The sequence below is a fragment of the Mya arenaria genome, chromosome 11 (genome assembly GCF_026914265.1).
Source record: "Mya arenaria isolate MELC-2E11 chromosome 11, ASM2691426v1".
In the NCBI taxonomy this organism is placed as follows: domain Eukaryota; kingdom Metazoa; phylum Mollusca; class Bivalvia; order Myida; family Myidae; genus Mya; species Mya arenaria.
The window spans coordinates 15,622,127-15,641,851 of NC_069132.1; the positions used below are offsets into that span (position 1 = coordinate 15,622,127).

At 38.1% G+C, this 19,725-nt stretch overlaps 2 protein-coding genes across 2 annotated transcripts in view; both read left to right on the plus strand.

The window, feature by feature from the left end:
• The window catches only part of LOC128207880 (alpha-(1,6)-fucosyltransferase-like), a 47,010-nt gene that overhangs the window by 9,063 nt on the left and 18,222 nt on the right, over window positions 1–19,725 (plus strand). The window contains exon 2 of the mRNA XM_052911060.1: window positions 11,236–11,461. Coding sequence (XP_052767020.1) covers window positions 11,268–11,461 — 194 coding nt within the window. The 5' untranslated portion in view covers window positions 11,236–11,267. The remainder of the gene's footprint in view (window positions 1–11,235; window positions 11,462–19,725) is intronic.
• On the plus strand, window positions 6,082–7,170 carry LOC128208356 (uncharacterized). Its single transcript, XM_052911914.1, has one exon. The coding sequence runs from the start codon at window positions 6,082–6,084 to the stop codon at window positions 7,168–7,170; it is 1,089 nt and encodes a 362-aa protein (XP_052767874.1).

Genomic DNA, 19,725 nt, shown 5'->3' on the forward strand with positions numbered 1-19,725 from the left:
ATTCATTTTGTTATGTTGTATTTTATTCATAGAATAAAATGTTTTAACAAATGTTCTAATCTTAAATCACAATACTGAAATATTGACAATACACGATCATAAAAGGAGGGGCTTCACAGGACAGGTAAAATGTGCAACTCTTACAATGGTTTATAAATGTCAAAAACAGACCTCTTTAACTATGGGGGATTCAATGTACAGATGCAATTTCTACGGATTCTTTATTTTGAATATTCTTAAAAAGTGAGTGTATTTTTTAAGACATTTGAAGGTGAAACAATATCCACAATGAAAGTTGTTTGTGGACACATGCAGAAATAAATTTAATCTAATGTTTAAAGCTTTCTTTCTCTGTACATACCATCTCTTTAGCAAACCACTTGGGTTCTGACTACAACTGCATTTTGGTTTTAAAAATTGCCTGCATGACTGTCATGTAGCATTGTGCTCTCAGTGATATTTGCTACAATATAAAGTGGTCGATAATGCCTCAATAAGTTGACTGGCCTAAAAAAGGTTACAACCAGAATACCTCAAACAGGTTTGCAATTAGAATGCCTCAATTAGGCAAGCTGTCAAAATCCCTTAAATAGGCATGTAGTCAGAAGTCCCAAATCGGCTTCCAGTCATAATCCCTCAAATAGGCATGTAGTCAGAAGTCCCAAATCGGCTTCCAGTCAAAATCCCTCAAATAGGCATGTAGTCAGAAGTCCCAAATCGGCTTCCAGTCATAATCCCTCAAATAGGCATGTAGTCAGAAGTCCCAAATTGGCTTCCAATCAGAAACCCTCAAATAGGCATGCAAACATAATGTCTTAACATGATAAGACATCAGAATGTCTTAACATCTCATGCCATCAGAATGTCTTAACATCTCATGCCATCAGAATGCCTTACATACTGCTATTCAGAATGTCTTATTATTAATATTTTAGGTCATTTGAATGGCCATTAGAATGCTTAAACATTTACATATTTCAGCATGCCCTGCCATCAGTTAGGCCATCAGAATGTCTCAACATCACATAATGCCAAAATGCCTGAACATGATAGGCCATCTGAATGTCTCAATATATCAGGCCATTAGAAGGCCTCAACATTACAGGCCATCAGAATGCCTTATTTATACAGGCCATCAGAATGCCTCAACATTACAGACCATCAGAATGTCTCAACATGTCAGCCCATCAGAATGTCTCAACATGTCAGACCATCAGAATGTCTCAACATGTCAGACCATCAGAATGTCTCAACATGTCAGACCATCAGAACACCTCAACATGTCAGACCATCAGAATGCCTTATTTATACAGGCCATCAGAATGCCTCAACATGTCAGACCATCAGAATGCCTTATTTATACAGGCCATCAGAATGCCTCAACATTACAGACCATCAGAATGTCTCAACATGTCAGCCCATCAGAATGTCTCAACATGTCAGACCATCAGAATGTCTCAACATGTCAGACCATCAGAATGTCTCAACATGTCAGACCATCAGAACACCTCAACATGTCAGACCATCAGAATGCCTTATTTATACAGGCCATCAGAATGCCTCAACATGTCAGACCATCAGAATGCCTTATTTATACAGGCCATCAGAATGCCTCAACATTACAGACCATCAGAATGTCTCAACATGTCAGCCCATCAGAATGTCTCAACATGTCAGACCATCAGAATGTCTCAAAATGTCAGACCATCAGAATGCCTCAACATGTCAGACCATCAGAACACCTCAACATGTCAGACCATCAGAATGCCTTATTCATACAGACCATCAGAATGTCTCAACATGTCAGCCCATCAGAATGTCTCAACATGTCAGACCATCAGAATGTCTCAACATGTCAGATCATCAGAATGTCTCAACATTGCAGGCCATCAAAATGCCTTAACATGTCAGACCATCAGAATGTCTCAACATTACAGACAATCAGAATGCCTCAACATTACAGACCATCAGAATGTCTCAACATTACAGACCATCAGAATGCCTCAACATTACAGACCATCAGAATGTCTCAACATTACAGACCATCAGAATGCCTCAACATTACAGACCATCAGAATGTCTCAACATGTCAGACCATCAGAATGTCTCAACATTACAGACCATCAAAATGTCTCAACATGTCAGACCATCAGAATGCCTCAACATGTCAGACCATCAGAATGTCTTAACATTACAGACCATCAGAACGCCTCAACATTACAGACCATCAGAATGTCTCAACATTACAGGCCATCAGAATGCCTCAGCATTACAGGCCATCAGAATGTCTCAACATTACAGACCATCAGAATGCCTCAACATTACAGGCTGTCAGAATGCCTCAATATTACAGACTGTCAGAATGCCTCAACATGTCAGACCATCAAAATGCCTCAACATTACAGACCATCAGAATGTCTCAACATTACAGGCCATCAAAATGCCTTAACATGTCAGACCATCAGAATGTCTCAACATTACAGACCATCAGAATGTCTCAACATTACAGACAATCAGAATGTCTCAACATTACAGACCATCAGAATGTCTCAACATTCCAGACTGTCAGAATGTCTCAACATTACAGACCATCAGAATGTCTCAACATTACAGACAATCAGAACGCCTCAACATGTCAGACCATCAGAATGTCTCAACATTACAGACTGTCAGAATGCCTCAATATTACAGACCATCAGAATGCCTCAACATTACAGGCTGTCAGAATGCCTCAATATTACAGACCGTCAGAATGCCTCAACATGTCAGACCATCAAAATGCCTCAACATTACAGACCATCAGAATGTCTCAACATTACAGACCATCAAAATGCCTCAACATTACAGACCATCAGAATGTCTTGATATTACAGACCATCAGAATGCCTCAACATTACAGGCCATCAGAATGCCTCAACATTACAAACCATCAGAATGTCTCAACATTACAGACCATCAGAATGCCTCAACATTACAGACCATCAGAATGTCTCAACATTACAGACCATCAGAATGCCTCAACATTACAGACCATCAGAATGTCTCAACATTACAGACCATCAGAATGTCTCAACATTACAGGCCATCAAAATGCCTTAACATGTCAGGCCATCAGAATGTCTCAACATTACAGGCCATCAAAATGCCTTAACATGTCAGACCATCAGAATGTCTCAACATTACAGACAATCAGAACGCCTCAACATGTCAGACCATCAGAATGTCTCAACATTACAGACTGTCAGAATGCCTCAATATTACAGACCATCAGAATACCTCAACATTACAGGATGTCAGAATGCCTCAATATTACAGACCGTCAGAATGCCTCAACATGTCAGACCATCAAAATGCCTCAACATTACCGACCATCAGAATGTCTCAACATTACAGACCATCAAAATGCCTCAACATTACAGACCATCAGAATGTCTCAACATTACAGACCATCAGAATGTCTCAACATTACAGGCCATCAAAATGCCTTAACATGTCAGGCCATCAGAATGTCTCAACATTACAGGCCATCAAAATGCCTTAACATGTCAGACCATCAGAATGTCTCAACATTACAGACAATCAGAACGCCTCAACATGTCAGACCATCAGAATGTCTCAACATTACAGACTGTCAGAATGCCTCAATATTACAGACCATCAGAATACCTCAACATTACAGGCTGTCAGAATGCCTCAATATTACAGACCGTCAGAATGCCTCAACATGTCAGACCATCAAAATGCCTTAACATGTCAGGCCATCAGAATGTCTCAACATTACAGGCCATCAAAATGCCTTAACATGTCAGACCATCAGAATGTCTCAACATTACAGACAATCAGAACGCCTCAACATGTCAGACCATCAGAATGTCTCAACATTACAGACTGTCAGAATGCCTCAATATTACAGACCATCAGAATGCCTCAACATTACAGGCTGTCAGAATGCCTCAATATTACAGACCGTCAGAATGCCTCAACATGTAAGACCATCAAAATGCCTCAACATTACAGACCATCAGAATGTCTCAACATTACAGACCATCAAAATGCCTTAACATTACAGACCATCAGAATGTCTTAATATTACAGACCATCAGAATGCCTCAACATTACAGGCCATCAGAATGCCTCAACATTACAGACCATCAAAATGCCTCAACATTACAGACCATCAGAATGTCTCAACATTACAGACCTTCAGAATGCCTCAACATTACAGACCATCAGAATGTCTCAACATTACAGACCATCAGAATGCCTCAACATTACAGACCATCAGAATGTCTCAACATTACAGACCATCAGAATGTCTCAACATTACAGGCCATCAGAATGCCTCAGCATTACAGGCCATCAGAATGTCTCAACATTACAGACCATCAGAATGCCTCAACATTACAGGCTGTCAGAATGCCTCAATATTACAGACTGTCAGAATGCCTCAACATGTCAGACCATCAAAATGCCTCAACATTACAGACCATCAGAATGTCTCAACATTACAGGCCATCAAAATGCCTTTACATGTCAGACCATCAGAATGTCTCAACATTACAGACCATCAGAATGTCTCAACATTACAGACAATCAGAATGTCTCAACATTACAGACCATCAGAATGTCTCAACATTCCAGACTGTCAGAATGTCTCAACATTACAGACCATCAGAATGTCTCAACATTACAGACAATCAGAACGCCTCAACATGTCAGACCATCAGAATGTCTCAACATTACAGACTGTCAGAATGCCTCAATATTACAGACCATCAGAATGCCTCAACATTACAGGCTGTCAGAATGCCTCAAATATTACAGACCGTCAGAATGCCTCAACATGTCAGACCATCAAAATGCCTCAACATTACAGACCATCAGAATGTCTCAACATTACAGACCATCAAAATGCCTCAACATTACAGACCATCAGAATGTCTTGATATTACAGACCATCAGAATGTCTCAACATTACAGGCCATCAGAATGCCTCAACATTACAAACCATCAGAATGTCTCAACATTACAGACCATCAGAATGCCTCAACATTACAGACCATCAGAATGTCTCAACATTACAGACCATCAGAATGCCTCAACATTACAGACCATCAGAATGTCTCAACATTACAGACCATCAGAATGTCTCAACATTACAGGCCATCAAAATGCCTTAACATGTCAGGCCATCAGAATGTCTCAACATTACAGGCCATCAAAATGCCTTAACATGTCAGACCATCAGAATGTCTCAACATTACAGACAATCAGAACGCCTCAACATGTCAGACCATCAGAATGTCTCAACATTACAGACTGTCAGAATGCCTCAATATTACAGACCATCAGAATACCTCAACATTACAGGCTGTCAGAATGCCTCAATATTACAGACCGTCAGAATGCCTCAACATTACAGGCCATCAAAATGCCTTAACATGTCAGGCCATCAGAATGTCTCAACATTACAGACCATCAGAATGCCTCAACATTACAGACCATCAGAATGTCTCAACATTACAGACCATCAGAATGTCTCAACATTACAGGCCATCAGAATGTCTCAACATTACAGACCATCAGAATGTCTCAACATTACAGACCATCAAAATGCCTCAACATTACAGACCATCAGAATGTCTCAACATTACAGACCATCAGAATGTCTCAACATTACAGGCCATCAAAATGCCTTAACATGTCAGGCCATCAGAATGTCTCAACATTACAGGCCATCAAAATGCCTTAACATGTCAGACCATCAGAATGTCTCAACATTACAGACAATCAGAACGCCTCAACATGTCAGACCATCAGAATGTCTCAACATTACAGACTGTCAGAATGCCTCAATATTACAGACCATCAGAATACCTCAACATTACAGGCTGTCAGAATGCCTCAATATTACAGACCGTCAGAATGCCTCAACATGTCAGACCATCAAAATGCCTTAACATGTCAGGCCATCAGAATGTCTCAACATTACAGGCCATCAAAATGCCTTAACATGTCAGACCATCAGAATGTCTCAACATTACAGACAATCAGAACGCCTCAACATGTCAGACCATCAGAATGTCTCAACATTACAGACTGTCAGAATGCCTCAATATTACAGACCATCAGAATGCCTCAACATTACAGGCTGTCAGAATGCCTCAATATTACAGACCGTCAGAATGCCTCAACATGTCAGACCATCAAAATGCCTCAACATTACAGACCATCAGAATGTCTCAACATTACAGACCATCAGAATGCCTCAACATTACAGACCATCAGAATGTCTTAATATTACAGACCATCAGAATGCCTCAACATTACAGGCCATCAGAATGCCTCAACATTACAGCCCATCAGAATGCCTCAACATTACAGACCATCAGAATGTCTCAACATTACAGACCATCAGAATGCCTCAACATTACAGACCATCAGAATGTCTCAACATTACAGACCATCAGAATGCCTCAACATTACAGACCATCAGAATGTCTCAACATTACAGACCATCAGAATGCCTCAACATTACAGACCATCAGAATGCCTCAACATTACAGACCATCAGAATGCCTCAACATTACAGACCATCAGAATGTCTCAACATTACAGACCATCAGAATGCCTCAACATTACAGACCATCAGAATGCCTTAAAATGTCAGACCATCAGAATGTCTCAACATTACAGACCATCAGAATGTCTCAACATTACAGACCATCAGAATGCCTCAACATTACAGACCATCAGAATGCCTCAACATTACAGACCATCAGAATGTCTCAACATTACAGACCATCAGAATGTCTCAACATTACAGACCATCAGAATGTCTCAACATTACAGACCATCAGAATGTCTCAACATTACAGACCATCAGAATGTCTCAACATTACAGGCCATCAAAATGCCTTAACATGTCAGGCCATCAGAATGTCTCAACATTACAGACCATCAGAATGTCTCAACATTACAGACCATCAGAATGTCTCAACATTACAGACCATCAGAATGTCTCAACATTACAGGCCATCAGAATGCCTCAACATTACAGGCCATCAGAATGTCTCAACATTACAGACCATCAGAATGCCTCAACATTACAGGCCATCAGAATGCAGACAGAACACCAATATTTCAGTGCCATTTCGGAGACACAAGTGATTACTCTGGAAAATCAGATTAGAGATTTTTGATGAGTGCTTGTTTGGTTGTAATATCAGAGAGGACAGGAGAAAATGAAGATGACATGTATAAAACTAGATTTATTCATAGTTAATCAAATCTGTTCTCACATGAAAATTGCTGCATAATTCAATTGTTCCTGTGCTGATTTATCTATTCCGTGTTTGGCTATCAGGATATTCTCAATCCACATACAGCTGTAATGATACTGGCATATCTCTACCTGATTAGGTAATTATTAGAACGTTCAGTGAGTTTACATCAGTTTCTTTGGCTTGTCATAGCAAGACAAAATAATGGTCAGGTTAATTGTGTTAAAGGCCTCTGGACAACCCCGGGAGAATATGGATGCATATATATATTCAAATATGGTGTTTATTTTAGGGCTGTTAAAGCCTAGTGTTATTCCCCAAGAGGTGATAATGTCTTGGGTGTCCGGTTTGCTTACTAATCTTCTTTAGAGGTATTCAGAAATGTTTTCAAAAAATATCGATACAACTTAGTTGATATCGGTAATAAATTCCTTGTTGTCTTATAAATACCCTTCCAGATAATTGGTTGTGCTATTAGAGTCAAAACTAAGAAAAAATCTCTTCATTGATCATTAAAAAAATGGCAAAAAATATAGCAAAACAATCAAAATTTGTCATGCAATTCAAGTACGGTAGGTACTTTATATGTCAAACAGTTTTACTTCCATTTTCAATAAGAATGACTGGAAGTAAACACCCATCTAGTTCCCACGTATTATAGATCACGTGCTATGAAAAAAATACTTATTTTGTCTTCTCTATCTGTATGAGAAGAACGTAGATATCAATAATTGCTTTGCAGGACAGGGGAGTTAGAAATTAAAGCTTTATCTTTTATTTTCTATTCCTAGCTGATATATATTAAACATTGTCAGTTTGTTCTATTTTGTGATCCAGCTTTGAAAGCATTGGCTACTCAGTTTATTGAGTGAGTAATGCCATTGGAAGTATTCGTCCTATGTCGTTCTTAGTTCAATCCCCACATACCAGATGTAAACAATTAGCATATAAACATGTTATTGGTAATCAAGGGGTGTCATGAACGAAGACCAACACAAGCATTATATACTTGACATGCTGTTCATCTATGTTCATCTATTTTAATAATTCTTATAATGTCTTTTATTCATGCAACTTCAAGTAAAAAATTATTTTTGTGCATCCGTCAATGTTTTAGTCTCCTCAGGTTCACAGAAACAATTTAATGTACATGTAGCCAAGATAGAAAGTTGAGTAACATATCTTTCAAGAATACTCACATTGTGTGTTCTTCATTTGAAAGTATGTCAAAATGGGAGATATTTTGCCACAACAGAAAAACCTATGATATTATACTCAATTACTGTAACAGAATTTGTATGAGGCTAAAGCAAGTATTTCAAGTCATTACTTCTGGGAAAATGTAAGAAAATGCTTGTTATTCCTATCAAAGAAAAGTCTTACTCCTTATATCTTAATATAGAAGCACAGTCTTACACTGATTTGTCAATGAAATACTGTCAAAGCTGTCTTTTTTACCATTTCATAATGCACTTCATGTACTTATACTATGAGGTTAATGATATCAATAAATGGCTATTCTATAAATTACAGTGTTGATGAAAGCTAAATTACTTGAAATTTTATATATATATAAAGATATGATGTTTGTTCAGTAAACATGTTCCCAGACATGGATCAATAATTGTTCCACCAAGTATTTCAAACATCGTCCATGATGGCTCAATAATTGGTCCCCCATGTTCTCAGACATTGATCAATTGTTCCCCCATGTTTTCAGACATGAATCAATTGTCCCCCATGTTTTCAGACATGGATCAATTGTTCCCCCTTGTTCTCAGACGTGGATCAATTGTACCCCAATGTTTTCAGACATGGATCAATTGTCCCCCCATGTTCTCAGATGTGGATCAATTGTTCCCCCATGTTCTCAGATGTGGATCAATTGTTCCCCCATGTTCTCAGACGTGGATCAATTGTACCCCCATGTTCTCAGACATTGATCAATTGTTCCCCCATGTTTTCAGATGAGGATCAATTGTTCCCCCATGTTCTCAGTTGTGGATCAATTGTACCCCCATGTTCTCAGACATTGATCAATTGTTCCCCCATGTTTTCAGATGAGGATCAATTGTTCCCCCATGTTCTCAGACATGGATCAATTGTCCCCCCATGTTCTCAGACATGAATCAATTGTACCCCCATGTTTTCAGACATTGATCAATTGTTCCCCCATGTTCTCAGACATGAATCAACTGTCCCCCCGTCTTCTCAGACGTGGATCTATTGTCCCCCCATGTTCTCAGACATTAATCAATTGTCCCCCCATGTTCTCAGACGTGGATCTATTGTCCCCCCATCTTCTCAAACTTGTATCAATTGGCCCCCCATCTTCTCAGACATGAATCAATTGATTGTCCCTCCTAGTTCTAAGAATTGTCCCCCATGTTTCAGACATTGATCAATTGCCCCCCCCCCCCCCCCCCCCCCCCCATGTTTATAGACATGAATCAATTTTTCCCCCATGTTCTAAGACATGGATCAATTGTCCCTCCCCATTTTCTCAGACATGGATCAGTTGACACCCCTGTTATTGGTTGCGTTGTTATATTGTAAATGGGTTGTCCAAAGAATTTCCTCCATTTGGTATTCCTCTGCGGCCATTTTGTTGTTCATTCCTGAGAAATTCAAAAACTGTCAGACAAAATGACAAGTGGTGCCAGAATTAATCTACACAGACACTGAAGAATAGAATGGTATGATATATTCATGGAATTGGCTTTACTTTTTCCAAATAATGTAAGCCTTGACAAAGATTGGCATAGGGCATTACAGCAAGTGTTATTGGATCAAACTGTAGTTGGAATCATTTTTACAAGGGCATTTTCCATTGGTACAATTCACTACATTCTTTTGTGGCAACGTTATCTGACTGGATGGACTGTGAGACTAAAGCAGTGGTATTGGAGTTGTCTTTTAAACCGTGCAAGTATTATTCATTGTATTGGGGAAAACAAGATTAAAGAAAATTCCTTGGATCTTTACAGAAGTAATGTATGTAGATGTTACATAAATTCTGTATAGTATATAATTATATACCGGTATTGTATAGAAAATGGTCTATCCACAGTAATTACATTAAAATTGTAGTTAATAGACCATAAACCCAGGTAACTTTAAAAGTTTTCATTTAAACAGGGGAAGTTTTCGGGATGTTGTTATTAAAGTGGTGTTTGATGCACCAAAGGTTTTTTATGGCTATAAGATCATTCTGTTTCATAATTTTAATATATTGAGAAAAAAATGATTTCGTGTTTTCTTAAATCAGTTTTGTACATTGTTGTTGATCGAGTTAAACAAAACAATGTTTTTTAGGATTCTTAGCTGAAATTAAAAAAAAAATAGCATGAAAAGTAGCTCTTGTTTGCGGATCTCAATGTGTGTTGCAAAAAGCTTGTCTTGAGATGGATAAGCGACTTTGAGGTGGTTTGTCTGGAAGTAGGCTAGTGACAATGGAAGAACAAAATGTGTGTGAAAGCTGGACCTACGTGACACTCTGTCTCCCCATTGTGGTGAAGGCTTGTGAAGCAACTTCACCTTCCTGACTCCTTATTGTGATCAAGGCAGAATATCCTAAAGCAATGACACTAAACCTAAGGAAATACTAAACCACACTAGTCTTGTGGTTTGTATTGAAAGAAATCATTTTCAAAAATGTGCTTGAAGTTTAGCGATCTTGTTTCCAGGAAAGGAGGGGATTCTTTACAAGTACACAATGCTCTATTTTGAGGAAGTAGAAAAAATTAATCACATTCAAGGCAAATTATTTGTTCTATTGTGATTTTAAGACAAATTGAGACAATTCCATACTTTTGTAAGCATGTTCAGTTGCATGAAAAATATTCTTCATTGAGCATTATGATTGATATTTGTTTTTTTTCTTATCTAAGATTAAAAAAACGTTAAAAGAGGTACAACCAATGACCTTAATTTGATACACATATATTTACAGCAATGCGGTAGTGATACCAGGCGCGAGCTGAAATGAAGTACTGGCAGCTGGTGACGGGCCTGCTGGTCGCATGGCTGCTCGTCATTATGTACATGAGCAACTCTGTGTTCCCAAACGCCTCCGACACAAACCTGCGCACAGAGAGACAGCTTCAGAGAGCCCTTGATGAGCTCGAGAAACTGCGCAACCAGAACCTTGAACTGCACTCCCTGGCCAAGCAACTCCGGTAGGGTGTTCAAAACTATTTTTTGAAGTAAGGTCTTCTACAAATTTCATACTACAAATGGTTAAGATGATGATCAGGATACATATTAGACTCATCCCTATTTAAATTATTGGTTTACAAATCAGTTTGACAAATTTATTCAAAAACTATGTTCCAGCCTTTATCATTCTGTGGCTTATGATCAGTATTCAAGTAATTACTCTTATTTATCGATGTCTTTGTTATGGTTATCTGGGATAAGTTACATTTGTTGTGTTATGTGAGTAATCACATTTTGCACAGAGTAGAAACAGACTTTCTCCTTTTTTTCTGTCACAAAACAAGAACTGGCATTGTCAATAAGGTCGTTATCATGTATTATTCACGTGGGTCATGTTGTTCCTGGCTGCCATGACAACACAGCTCCCCTGTAAGCCATTCCCCGTCTCTCATCCAGTCAGGAATGATGAATGGCCTCTGTTCTTCTAATTTGAAATTGAGGACACAATTTTCGGAGGATACTGCAGAAATCAGTGATATTTCAGCATACCAGAGCTGTAACATTTTCTAGAATACAAGAATAATTGTATTACCAGCCTATACCAGGAAAATATGAGCTGATCATTGTGCATTTGATTTCAATAGGGTTTGTCTGAAGTCTCATGTGTATTTCTGACCCCCAGGCTGAAAACCATGGCTTAAAGTACAATAAAGTCATTTGTGAAAGTGAACCTCTTTGTTTGGAGTGTTTCCCTGTTTGGGTTAACTTTTGACCCATTAATCTAAGGAGATTCCAAACTTGCTATGATGAAGTGTGCATTTTCATGCAAACAATGAAGCTGTAGGAAAAAACCATTTTGTGAGAAACTTCATAAATAAAGATGCAGTTAAGAAAACAATACTTCTTGATGAAATTGTAATAGTTAATAGTTGGGTATTTTGGGAACTTATAATCCAAAGTAATGTGATACTTAGAATCTTTAAGTATTCAGTAATGTTCAAATTAATTGTATAGTGTTCTGATACTCTTATAGTTATAATTTGGATTTTATAAATAAAATGGAACATGTCAGAGCAATGAACAAAAGCTATATCTTAAGACAATAGTATAGTTACTGGGTGTGGTGTAGAATGCCGGTTTATATATTTATTTACTGTATCCTAGTTCATTATGCCAGAACCGTTAAGATTTCTCCATGTATGATTGCGGCTTACACAGGACATTTCTAGCTAGTACGGGTACAATTAAAAAAAAAAAAGTCAGGCTATTGTCATTAGCTGAAAAAACATTCAAGATTTAAATTAAACTTGGTACACATGTTGCCAGGGGCGATACTTACATGCATAGAAAGGTGCATAACTGCAGCTTCAATAATTATTTGGTTATGCCAAATGTTTGATTTTAAAATATTTAACTTCTGTGTACAATTTTGAATGGTCATATGTCTTTAAAAACTAAATCTTAAAAATAGTTAAAAATACATTAAGCACAACTTTTCTACTAGTTGAATAAAACAGTTCAGAAAATTGTTGAACTTAAGGAAAAGGTACAAATTTAACTTAACCAAAGATGTTTTTGCAATATGGCCCCAGGTATTGACAAAGCTAATTGAAAATGGGCGTAGGTGGCTTAATTGCACAAAACCATTAATAACCTTTTGGCATAATGCAAAATTGAAACCAGCTCATGGTTCTCCTGTTTATGCAAGTACTTTACAGTTGGGATTATAATTAATTCCCAAAGAAAATTTGATCATTTTTTTCTTTTGATTTCATAGAAGTTTTCTGCCTTTTTGCAGAAATAATTGTCTCTTGGAGAAAAATGTAACAACATTTTAAAATGAAGATGAATTGCATTGAGAAGATTTGCCTGTAGTTGAAACTTTTAAGATCAAATTGAGTAAAATTAAAGCCTATTTCATGGTTTCTTTTCATTTTTTAGCTCTTTATGAGGGAAAGGGATGCCTTTGATAAAAAGAACACCGTCAGCTTTTGTATTATTACTTTTTCACAATGTTAAGCACACTATTGATTATTGGATACAATTGGCCATATGTTCATATGGAGTATTGTTTTGTTTTCTGATCTATTACCATATTTTGATATATATAATTGAATAGAAGCAGATGGTTCATTATCTGTTCTATTGAGTTGACAGGCCATGGTCTATTTGATTTTCATCAGTGTAAAAAAACACACAGCTAAACAAATTGACCCATTGTTCTTCAAGGAGAGGTAAAGAATAAAAATGTTAGGTCTCAAAATAATATATTTCCTTGCAAAAAATACCAATTTTGTTAACTCCTTCATAAAGCTCATATGAGGAATATTGAACATCTTTAAATTAAGTTTTTCACTAATGGCACTCATCAATATATACGAGGGGTGTCCCAGAAGTTCGCGGAATTGTATAATAACTTTTGCAATACTGGTTATTTTGAACAAAAAAATCAGCATGACAATATTAAATATTTCGAAACATTATTGTGTAAATATCAAAAGCTTACAATATACATAAATCCACTATCAGATGTTCGGAAACCACCCATCACGCAACACCCGGAGCACAAACGACATCGTGAACATCAGCTGACGTCACAATACGAGTTCTTTGTTAACTTTTTCGATGTAATCTTCGTGCGCGTTCACACATTTCAGGTTTCTGCTGATCAATTTCTGCACTGTCTCGACGTTACACTCTTTGTCAAGGGTCAAAACAATCCTTTGTGTCGTTTGCATAAGGTCAGATGTCGACTGAAGATATGGTCTATAACCCGATCATTGTTCGAATTCACTTGCACTGGCCGGCCGGCCCTGGTGTCGTTTTTTATAGACAAACTACCATTGCAGAATCGCTCATGCCACTTTTAAAGGGACGTTTTGCTGAACGGTTGAAGCGTTGTCGACCTTCTTATCAATATTAGGGTTTCTGCTGGCAACATCTGAAGGCCTACGGACATTTTCACAACACTCCGTAACTCGACGTCATCTGTTGACGTCATGCCAACGTTGCTTTTGAAACAGTGATGTTACTCAAGTTACAACAGAACTGAAATGGAAACAGCAATGGCGTTGAAGTTTTCAGGAAATGACGTCCAGACATGCTGTTAACATCACTTCATTTGGCGGAATATTAACTCACCTTTAAAGGATATTAAATAACGAAGTTTTACCAATATCTATGCTTGCTCCGGGTAAGGGTAGGTCAGTTGCTATGGATACCAAGTATGTCAAGATTAAGAAGAAAAAGAAAATTAAAAATACCAGCGCTAAACACCAATTAGTTTAAAATACATTCTCAATAAATGTCAAGATAATACCTATTTGCGTTTGCGAATAATGACGTTATTCCGCAAACTTCTGGGACACCCCTCGTATATATATATATATTGATGAGTGCTATCAGTGAAAAACTTAATTTAAAGATGCTCAATATTCGATCCTCATTAGTAGCACTTGTCATTAAAGACTTCAACTGATTCTTACATGATAGGAACCACCTTAAATATTCTCTCTCATGCAAATGATCATAAGTGGTAAGAACTTCAGCGGTCTAATGAGATATCACAGAAAAAAGAGTTGAACATTAAATGTCTCATTTGGAAAGCAAGTGTTAGCAGATACATTATCCATGTTCAGATAGTCTGGTTTGGGTCAAATATATACTTGGGAATCCTCCCTGCATTCTTCATGTCTGCTATTTAGAAACATTTGCCAAGACTTTTGCTCCAATTTTCACCATCAGTAATTGATGACATTGATAGCAGCCTATTGTAGCCCAACTCTCTACTATTAGTTAATTATTCTGCAGATAGAATGAGTTACATTCATACTGTCCCTTCATGTCACTGAGAAAAAATTGCATGTATATATTATATGTTAGCTCCAAACTATTGAACCTAAAACTTTATTGGTCAGTATGGGAAATTTTGCACCTGTGAATTGTTTGATATTTACTTGGTTTGACAATAGCTTTGGCTGTTGACTGTAATTCATAAGTATGGGAAATTGAGTATCTAGCTGCAAAATGTTTGATATTCACTTAGTTTTTAATAGTCTGTTGACTAGAAAATAATGGTCTCAAAAATCTTATGTTGCATGTAGCTCCAAGTATTGTATGGTCTCCGAAAATTCCAAACCTTTTGCACCTTCACTCATGAAACTTTATAGGAATGTTTGTGAGCAAGGGAAGTTATGCACCTGCAATTTGTGTGACATTTCATTTGATTGAGTTAAAATCTTTTTTGACATCTAGCTCCAAATGTATTGCACAGGTCTACATTCTTGAAACTGTGAATGTTGGTCAGTTTATAAAGGACATGCTCAATGTTAATTTCAAACATGACATTAAAAACCTGTGTGAGTTGACCATTTGTGTATGGACTGTTTGTGGTGTGTGTGTGTGTGTGTGTGTGGACTGTTTGTGTGTGTGAACTGTTTGTGTGTGGACTGTTTGTGGTGTATGTGTGTGTGGACTGTTTGTGTGTGGACTATTTGTGGTGTTTGTGTGTATACTGTTTGTGTGTGGACTATTTGTGGTGTTTGTGTGTATACTGTTTGTGTGTGGACTTTTTGTGGTGTTTGTGTGTAAACTGTTTGTGTGTGGACTATTTGTGGTGTTTGTGTGTGGACTAATTGGGTGTGAACTGTTTGTGTGTGATCTGTTTGTGTGTGTGGACTGTTTGTGTGTGAACTGTTTGTGTGTGAACTGTTTGTGTGTGAACTGTTTGTGTGTGGACTATTTGTGGTGTTTGTGTGTATACTGTTTGTATGTGAACTGTTTGTGTATGGACTGTTTGTGGTGTTGGTATTTTTGTGTGTTTACTGTTGGTGGTGTTGGTATGTTTAAGTGTGGACTGTTGGTGGTGTTGGTATGTTTGTGTGTGTTTGTGGTGTTGTTATGTTTGTGTGTGGACTGTTTTTGGTGTTGGTATGTTTGTTTGTTTACTGTTGGTGGTGTTGGTATGTTTGTGTGTGGACTGTTTTTGGTGTTGGTATGTTTGTTTGTTTACTGTTGGTGGTGTTGGTATGTTTGTGTGTGGACTGTTTGTGGTGTTGGTATGTTTGTGTGTGGACTGTTTTTGGTGTTGGTATGTTTGTTTGTTTACTGTTGGTGGTGTTGGTATGTTTGTGTGTAGACTGTTTGTGGTGTTGGTATGTTTGTGTGTGGACTGTTTGTGGTGTTGGTATGTTTGTTTGTGGACTGTTTGTGGTGTTGGTATGTTTGTGTGTGGACTGTTTGTGGTGTTGGTATGTTTGTGTGTGGACTGTTTGTGGTGTTGGTATGTTTGTGTGTGGACTGTTTGTGGTGTTGGTATGTTTGTGTGTGGACTGTTTGTGGTGTTGGTATGTTTGTGTGTGGACTGTTTTTATACCCCCCAAAACAAAGTTTGGGGGGGTATACTGGAATCGGGTTGTCCGTCCGTCTGTCCGTCCGTTTTTTTTTTGTCCGGGATTCATCTTTGTCGTTATTGAACAAATCTTTTTCAAACTTTCAAATATTAATGACCATGATGTAAACCTGTGCCTCCGTGGATTTGGTCAGAGTCGCATGATCCTGAGTGGAGTTGTGGCCCCTTAATGAGTTAAATTGGGCAAAATTAGCTTTGTCCAGGATTCTTCTTTGAAGCTATTGAGCAAATCTTTTTCAAACTTTCAAATATTAATGGCCATGATGTAAACCTTTGCCTCCATGAATTTGGTGGGAGTCACATGATCCTGAGTGGAGTTGTGGCCCCTTAATGAGTTAAATTGGGTAAAGTTAGTTTTGTTCGTCCTACTCCTTCGTCATTTTTGAATGAACCTTTTTCAAACTTTTAGCCATTGTGAGAACATTTGCCCCTGTGATTGTGGTTGGAATCACATGATCATGTCTCCAATTATGGCCCCTGAATAAGTTAAAATAGGCAAAAATTATACAGCTTTGTCTAGTTGTTACTAAAAATAGAAAAACGGTTTCCGGACGATAACTCATGAAAGGCTAGACAGATTTGAACAATTTTTGGTACACAGGTGTAACATCAGAAGATACAGGTCAAGTTCGATATTGGGGCTGGTGGGGCCAAGGTCAAGGTCATTGTTACTAAAAATAGAAAAACAGTTTCCGGACAATAACTCATGAAAGGCTAGACAGATTTGAACAATTTTTGGTACACAGGTGTAACATCAGAAGATACAGTTTGGTACACAGGTGTAACATCAGAAGATATAGGTCAAGTTCGATATTGGGGCTGGTGGGGCCAAGGTCAAGGTCACTGTTACTAAAAATAGAAAAACGGTTTCCGGACGATAACTCATGAAAGGCCTGACAGATTTGAACAATTTTTGGTACACAGGTGTAACATCAGAAGATACAGCTCAAGTTCGATATTGTGGCTGGTGGGGCCAAAGTCAAGGTCACTGTTACTAAAAATAGAAAAACGGTTTCCGGATGATAAATCATGAAAGGCTTACAGATTTGAACAATTTTTGGTACACAGGTGTAACATTAGAAGATACAGGTCAAGTTTGATATTGGGGCTGGTGGGGCCAAGGTCAAGGTCACGGTTACTAAAAATAGAAAAACGGTTTCCGGACGATAACTCATGAAAGGCTAGACAGATTTGAACAATTTTTGGTACACAGGTGTAACATCAGAAGATACAGGTCAAGTTTGATATCGGGGCTGCTGGGGCCAAGGTCAAGGTCACTGTTACTAAAAATAGAAAAACAGTTTCCGGACGATAACTCATGAAAGGCTAGTTTTTCTTGTCAGCAGTGTAACTTCTAAATTATTCAAGATATTTAAATAAAACAGTACATGCATGATAAAAGAAGATGCAGTTTGCAGTAACCTTGGAGTTATGGCCTCTTTTCAAAGGAATGGTTTGCCATTCCTGTGTCCAGGCGGCATTTGGGGGTATTCGTCACTACTGTGACAGCTCTAGTTGGTGTTGGTATGTTTGTTTGTTTACTGTTGGTGGTGTTGGTATGTTTGTGTGTGGACTGTTTGTGGTGTTGGTATGTTTGTGTGTGGACTGTTTTTGGTGTTGGTATGTTTGTTTGTTTACTGTTGGTGGTGTTGGTATGTTTGTGTGTAGACTGTTTGTGGTGTTGGTATGTTTGTGTGTGGACTGTTTGTGGTGTTGGTATGTTTGTGTGTGGACTGTTTGTGGTGTTGGTATGTTTGTGTGTGGACTGTTTGTGGTGTTGGTATGTTTGTGTGTGGACTGTTTGTGGTGTTGGTATGTTTGTGTGTGGACTGTTTGTGGTGTTGGTATGTTTGTGTGTGGACTGTTTGTGGTGTTGGTATGTTTGTGTGTGGACTGTTTGTGGTGTTGGTATGTTTGTGTGTGGACTGTTTGTGGTGTTGGTATGTTTGTGTGTGGACTGTTTGTGGTGTTGGTATGTTTGTGTGTGGACTGTTTGTGGTGTTGGTATGTTTGTGTGTGGACTGTTTGTGGTGTTGGTATGTTTGTGTGTGGACTGTTTGTGGTGTTGGTATGTTTGTGTGTGGACTGTTTGTGGTGTTGGTATGTTTGTGTGTGGACTGTTTGTGGTGTTGGTATGTTTGTGTGTGGACTGTTTGTGGTGTTGGTATGTTTGTGTGTGGACTGTTTATAGTGTTGGTATGTTTGTGTGTGGACTGTTTGTGGTGTTGGTATGTTTGTTTGTGGTGTTGGTATGTTTGTGTGTGGACTGTTTGTGGTGGTGTTATGTTTTTGTGTGGACTGTTTGTGGTGTTGGTATGCTTATGTGTTTACTGTTTGTGGTGTTGATATGTTTGTGTGTGGACTGTTTTTGTTTTTTCGTGTTTCTGTGTTTGTTTGTGGACTGTTTATTGTGCTGGTATGTTTGTTTGTAGACTGTTTGTGGTGTTGGTATGCTTATGTGTTTACTGTTTGTGGTGTTGATATTTTTGTGTGTTAACTATGTGGGGTGTTGGTCTGTTTGTGTGTTAACTAATATTGTGGTGTTGGCTTGTCTGTGTGTTAACTGTTTGTGGTGTGTGTGGACTGTTGGTGGTGTTTGTTTGTCTGTGTGTTAACTTATTGTGGTGTTGGTATATTTGTGTCTCTCATTCAGTGTCATTTTGGCCTTTACTTCAAGCCCCTAAACATGTTTAGACCTCAGTGGGTTTGTCCCTGTAGTGTTTGGTCTATTACTATTAAAGCAGTCCTACATCTGGGGATATTCATCATGTCTGCTATAGCTCAAATTGAGACTTTTTTCAGTCATTTTCGGAAAGGACCTGGTTCCTTTCTGTATGGGAAAATTTTGTCATTTTGAATAAAATTTGGAATTCA

What these genes read in the sequence shown, in the direction of transcription:
- LOC128208356 (XM_052911914.1), top strand. Translation starts at nt 6,082, where the DNA reads ATGTCTCAACATTACAGACTGTCAGAATGCCTCAATATTACAGACCAT.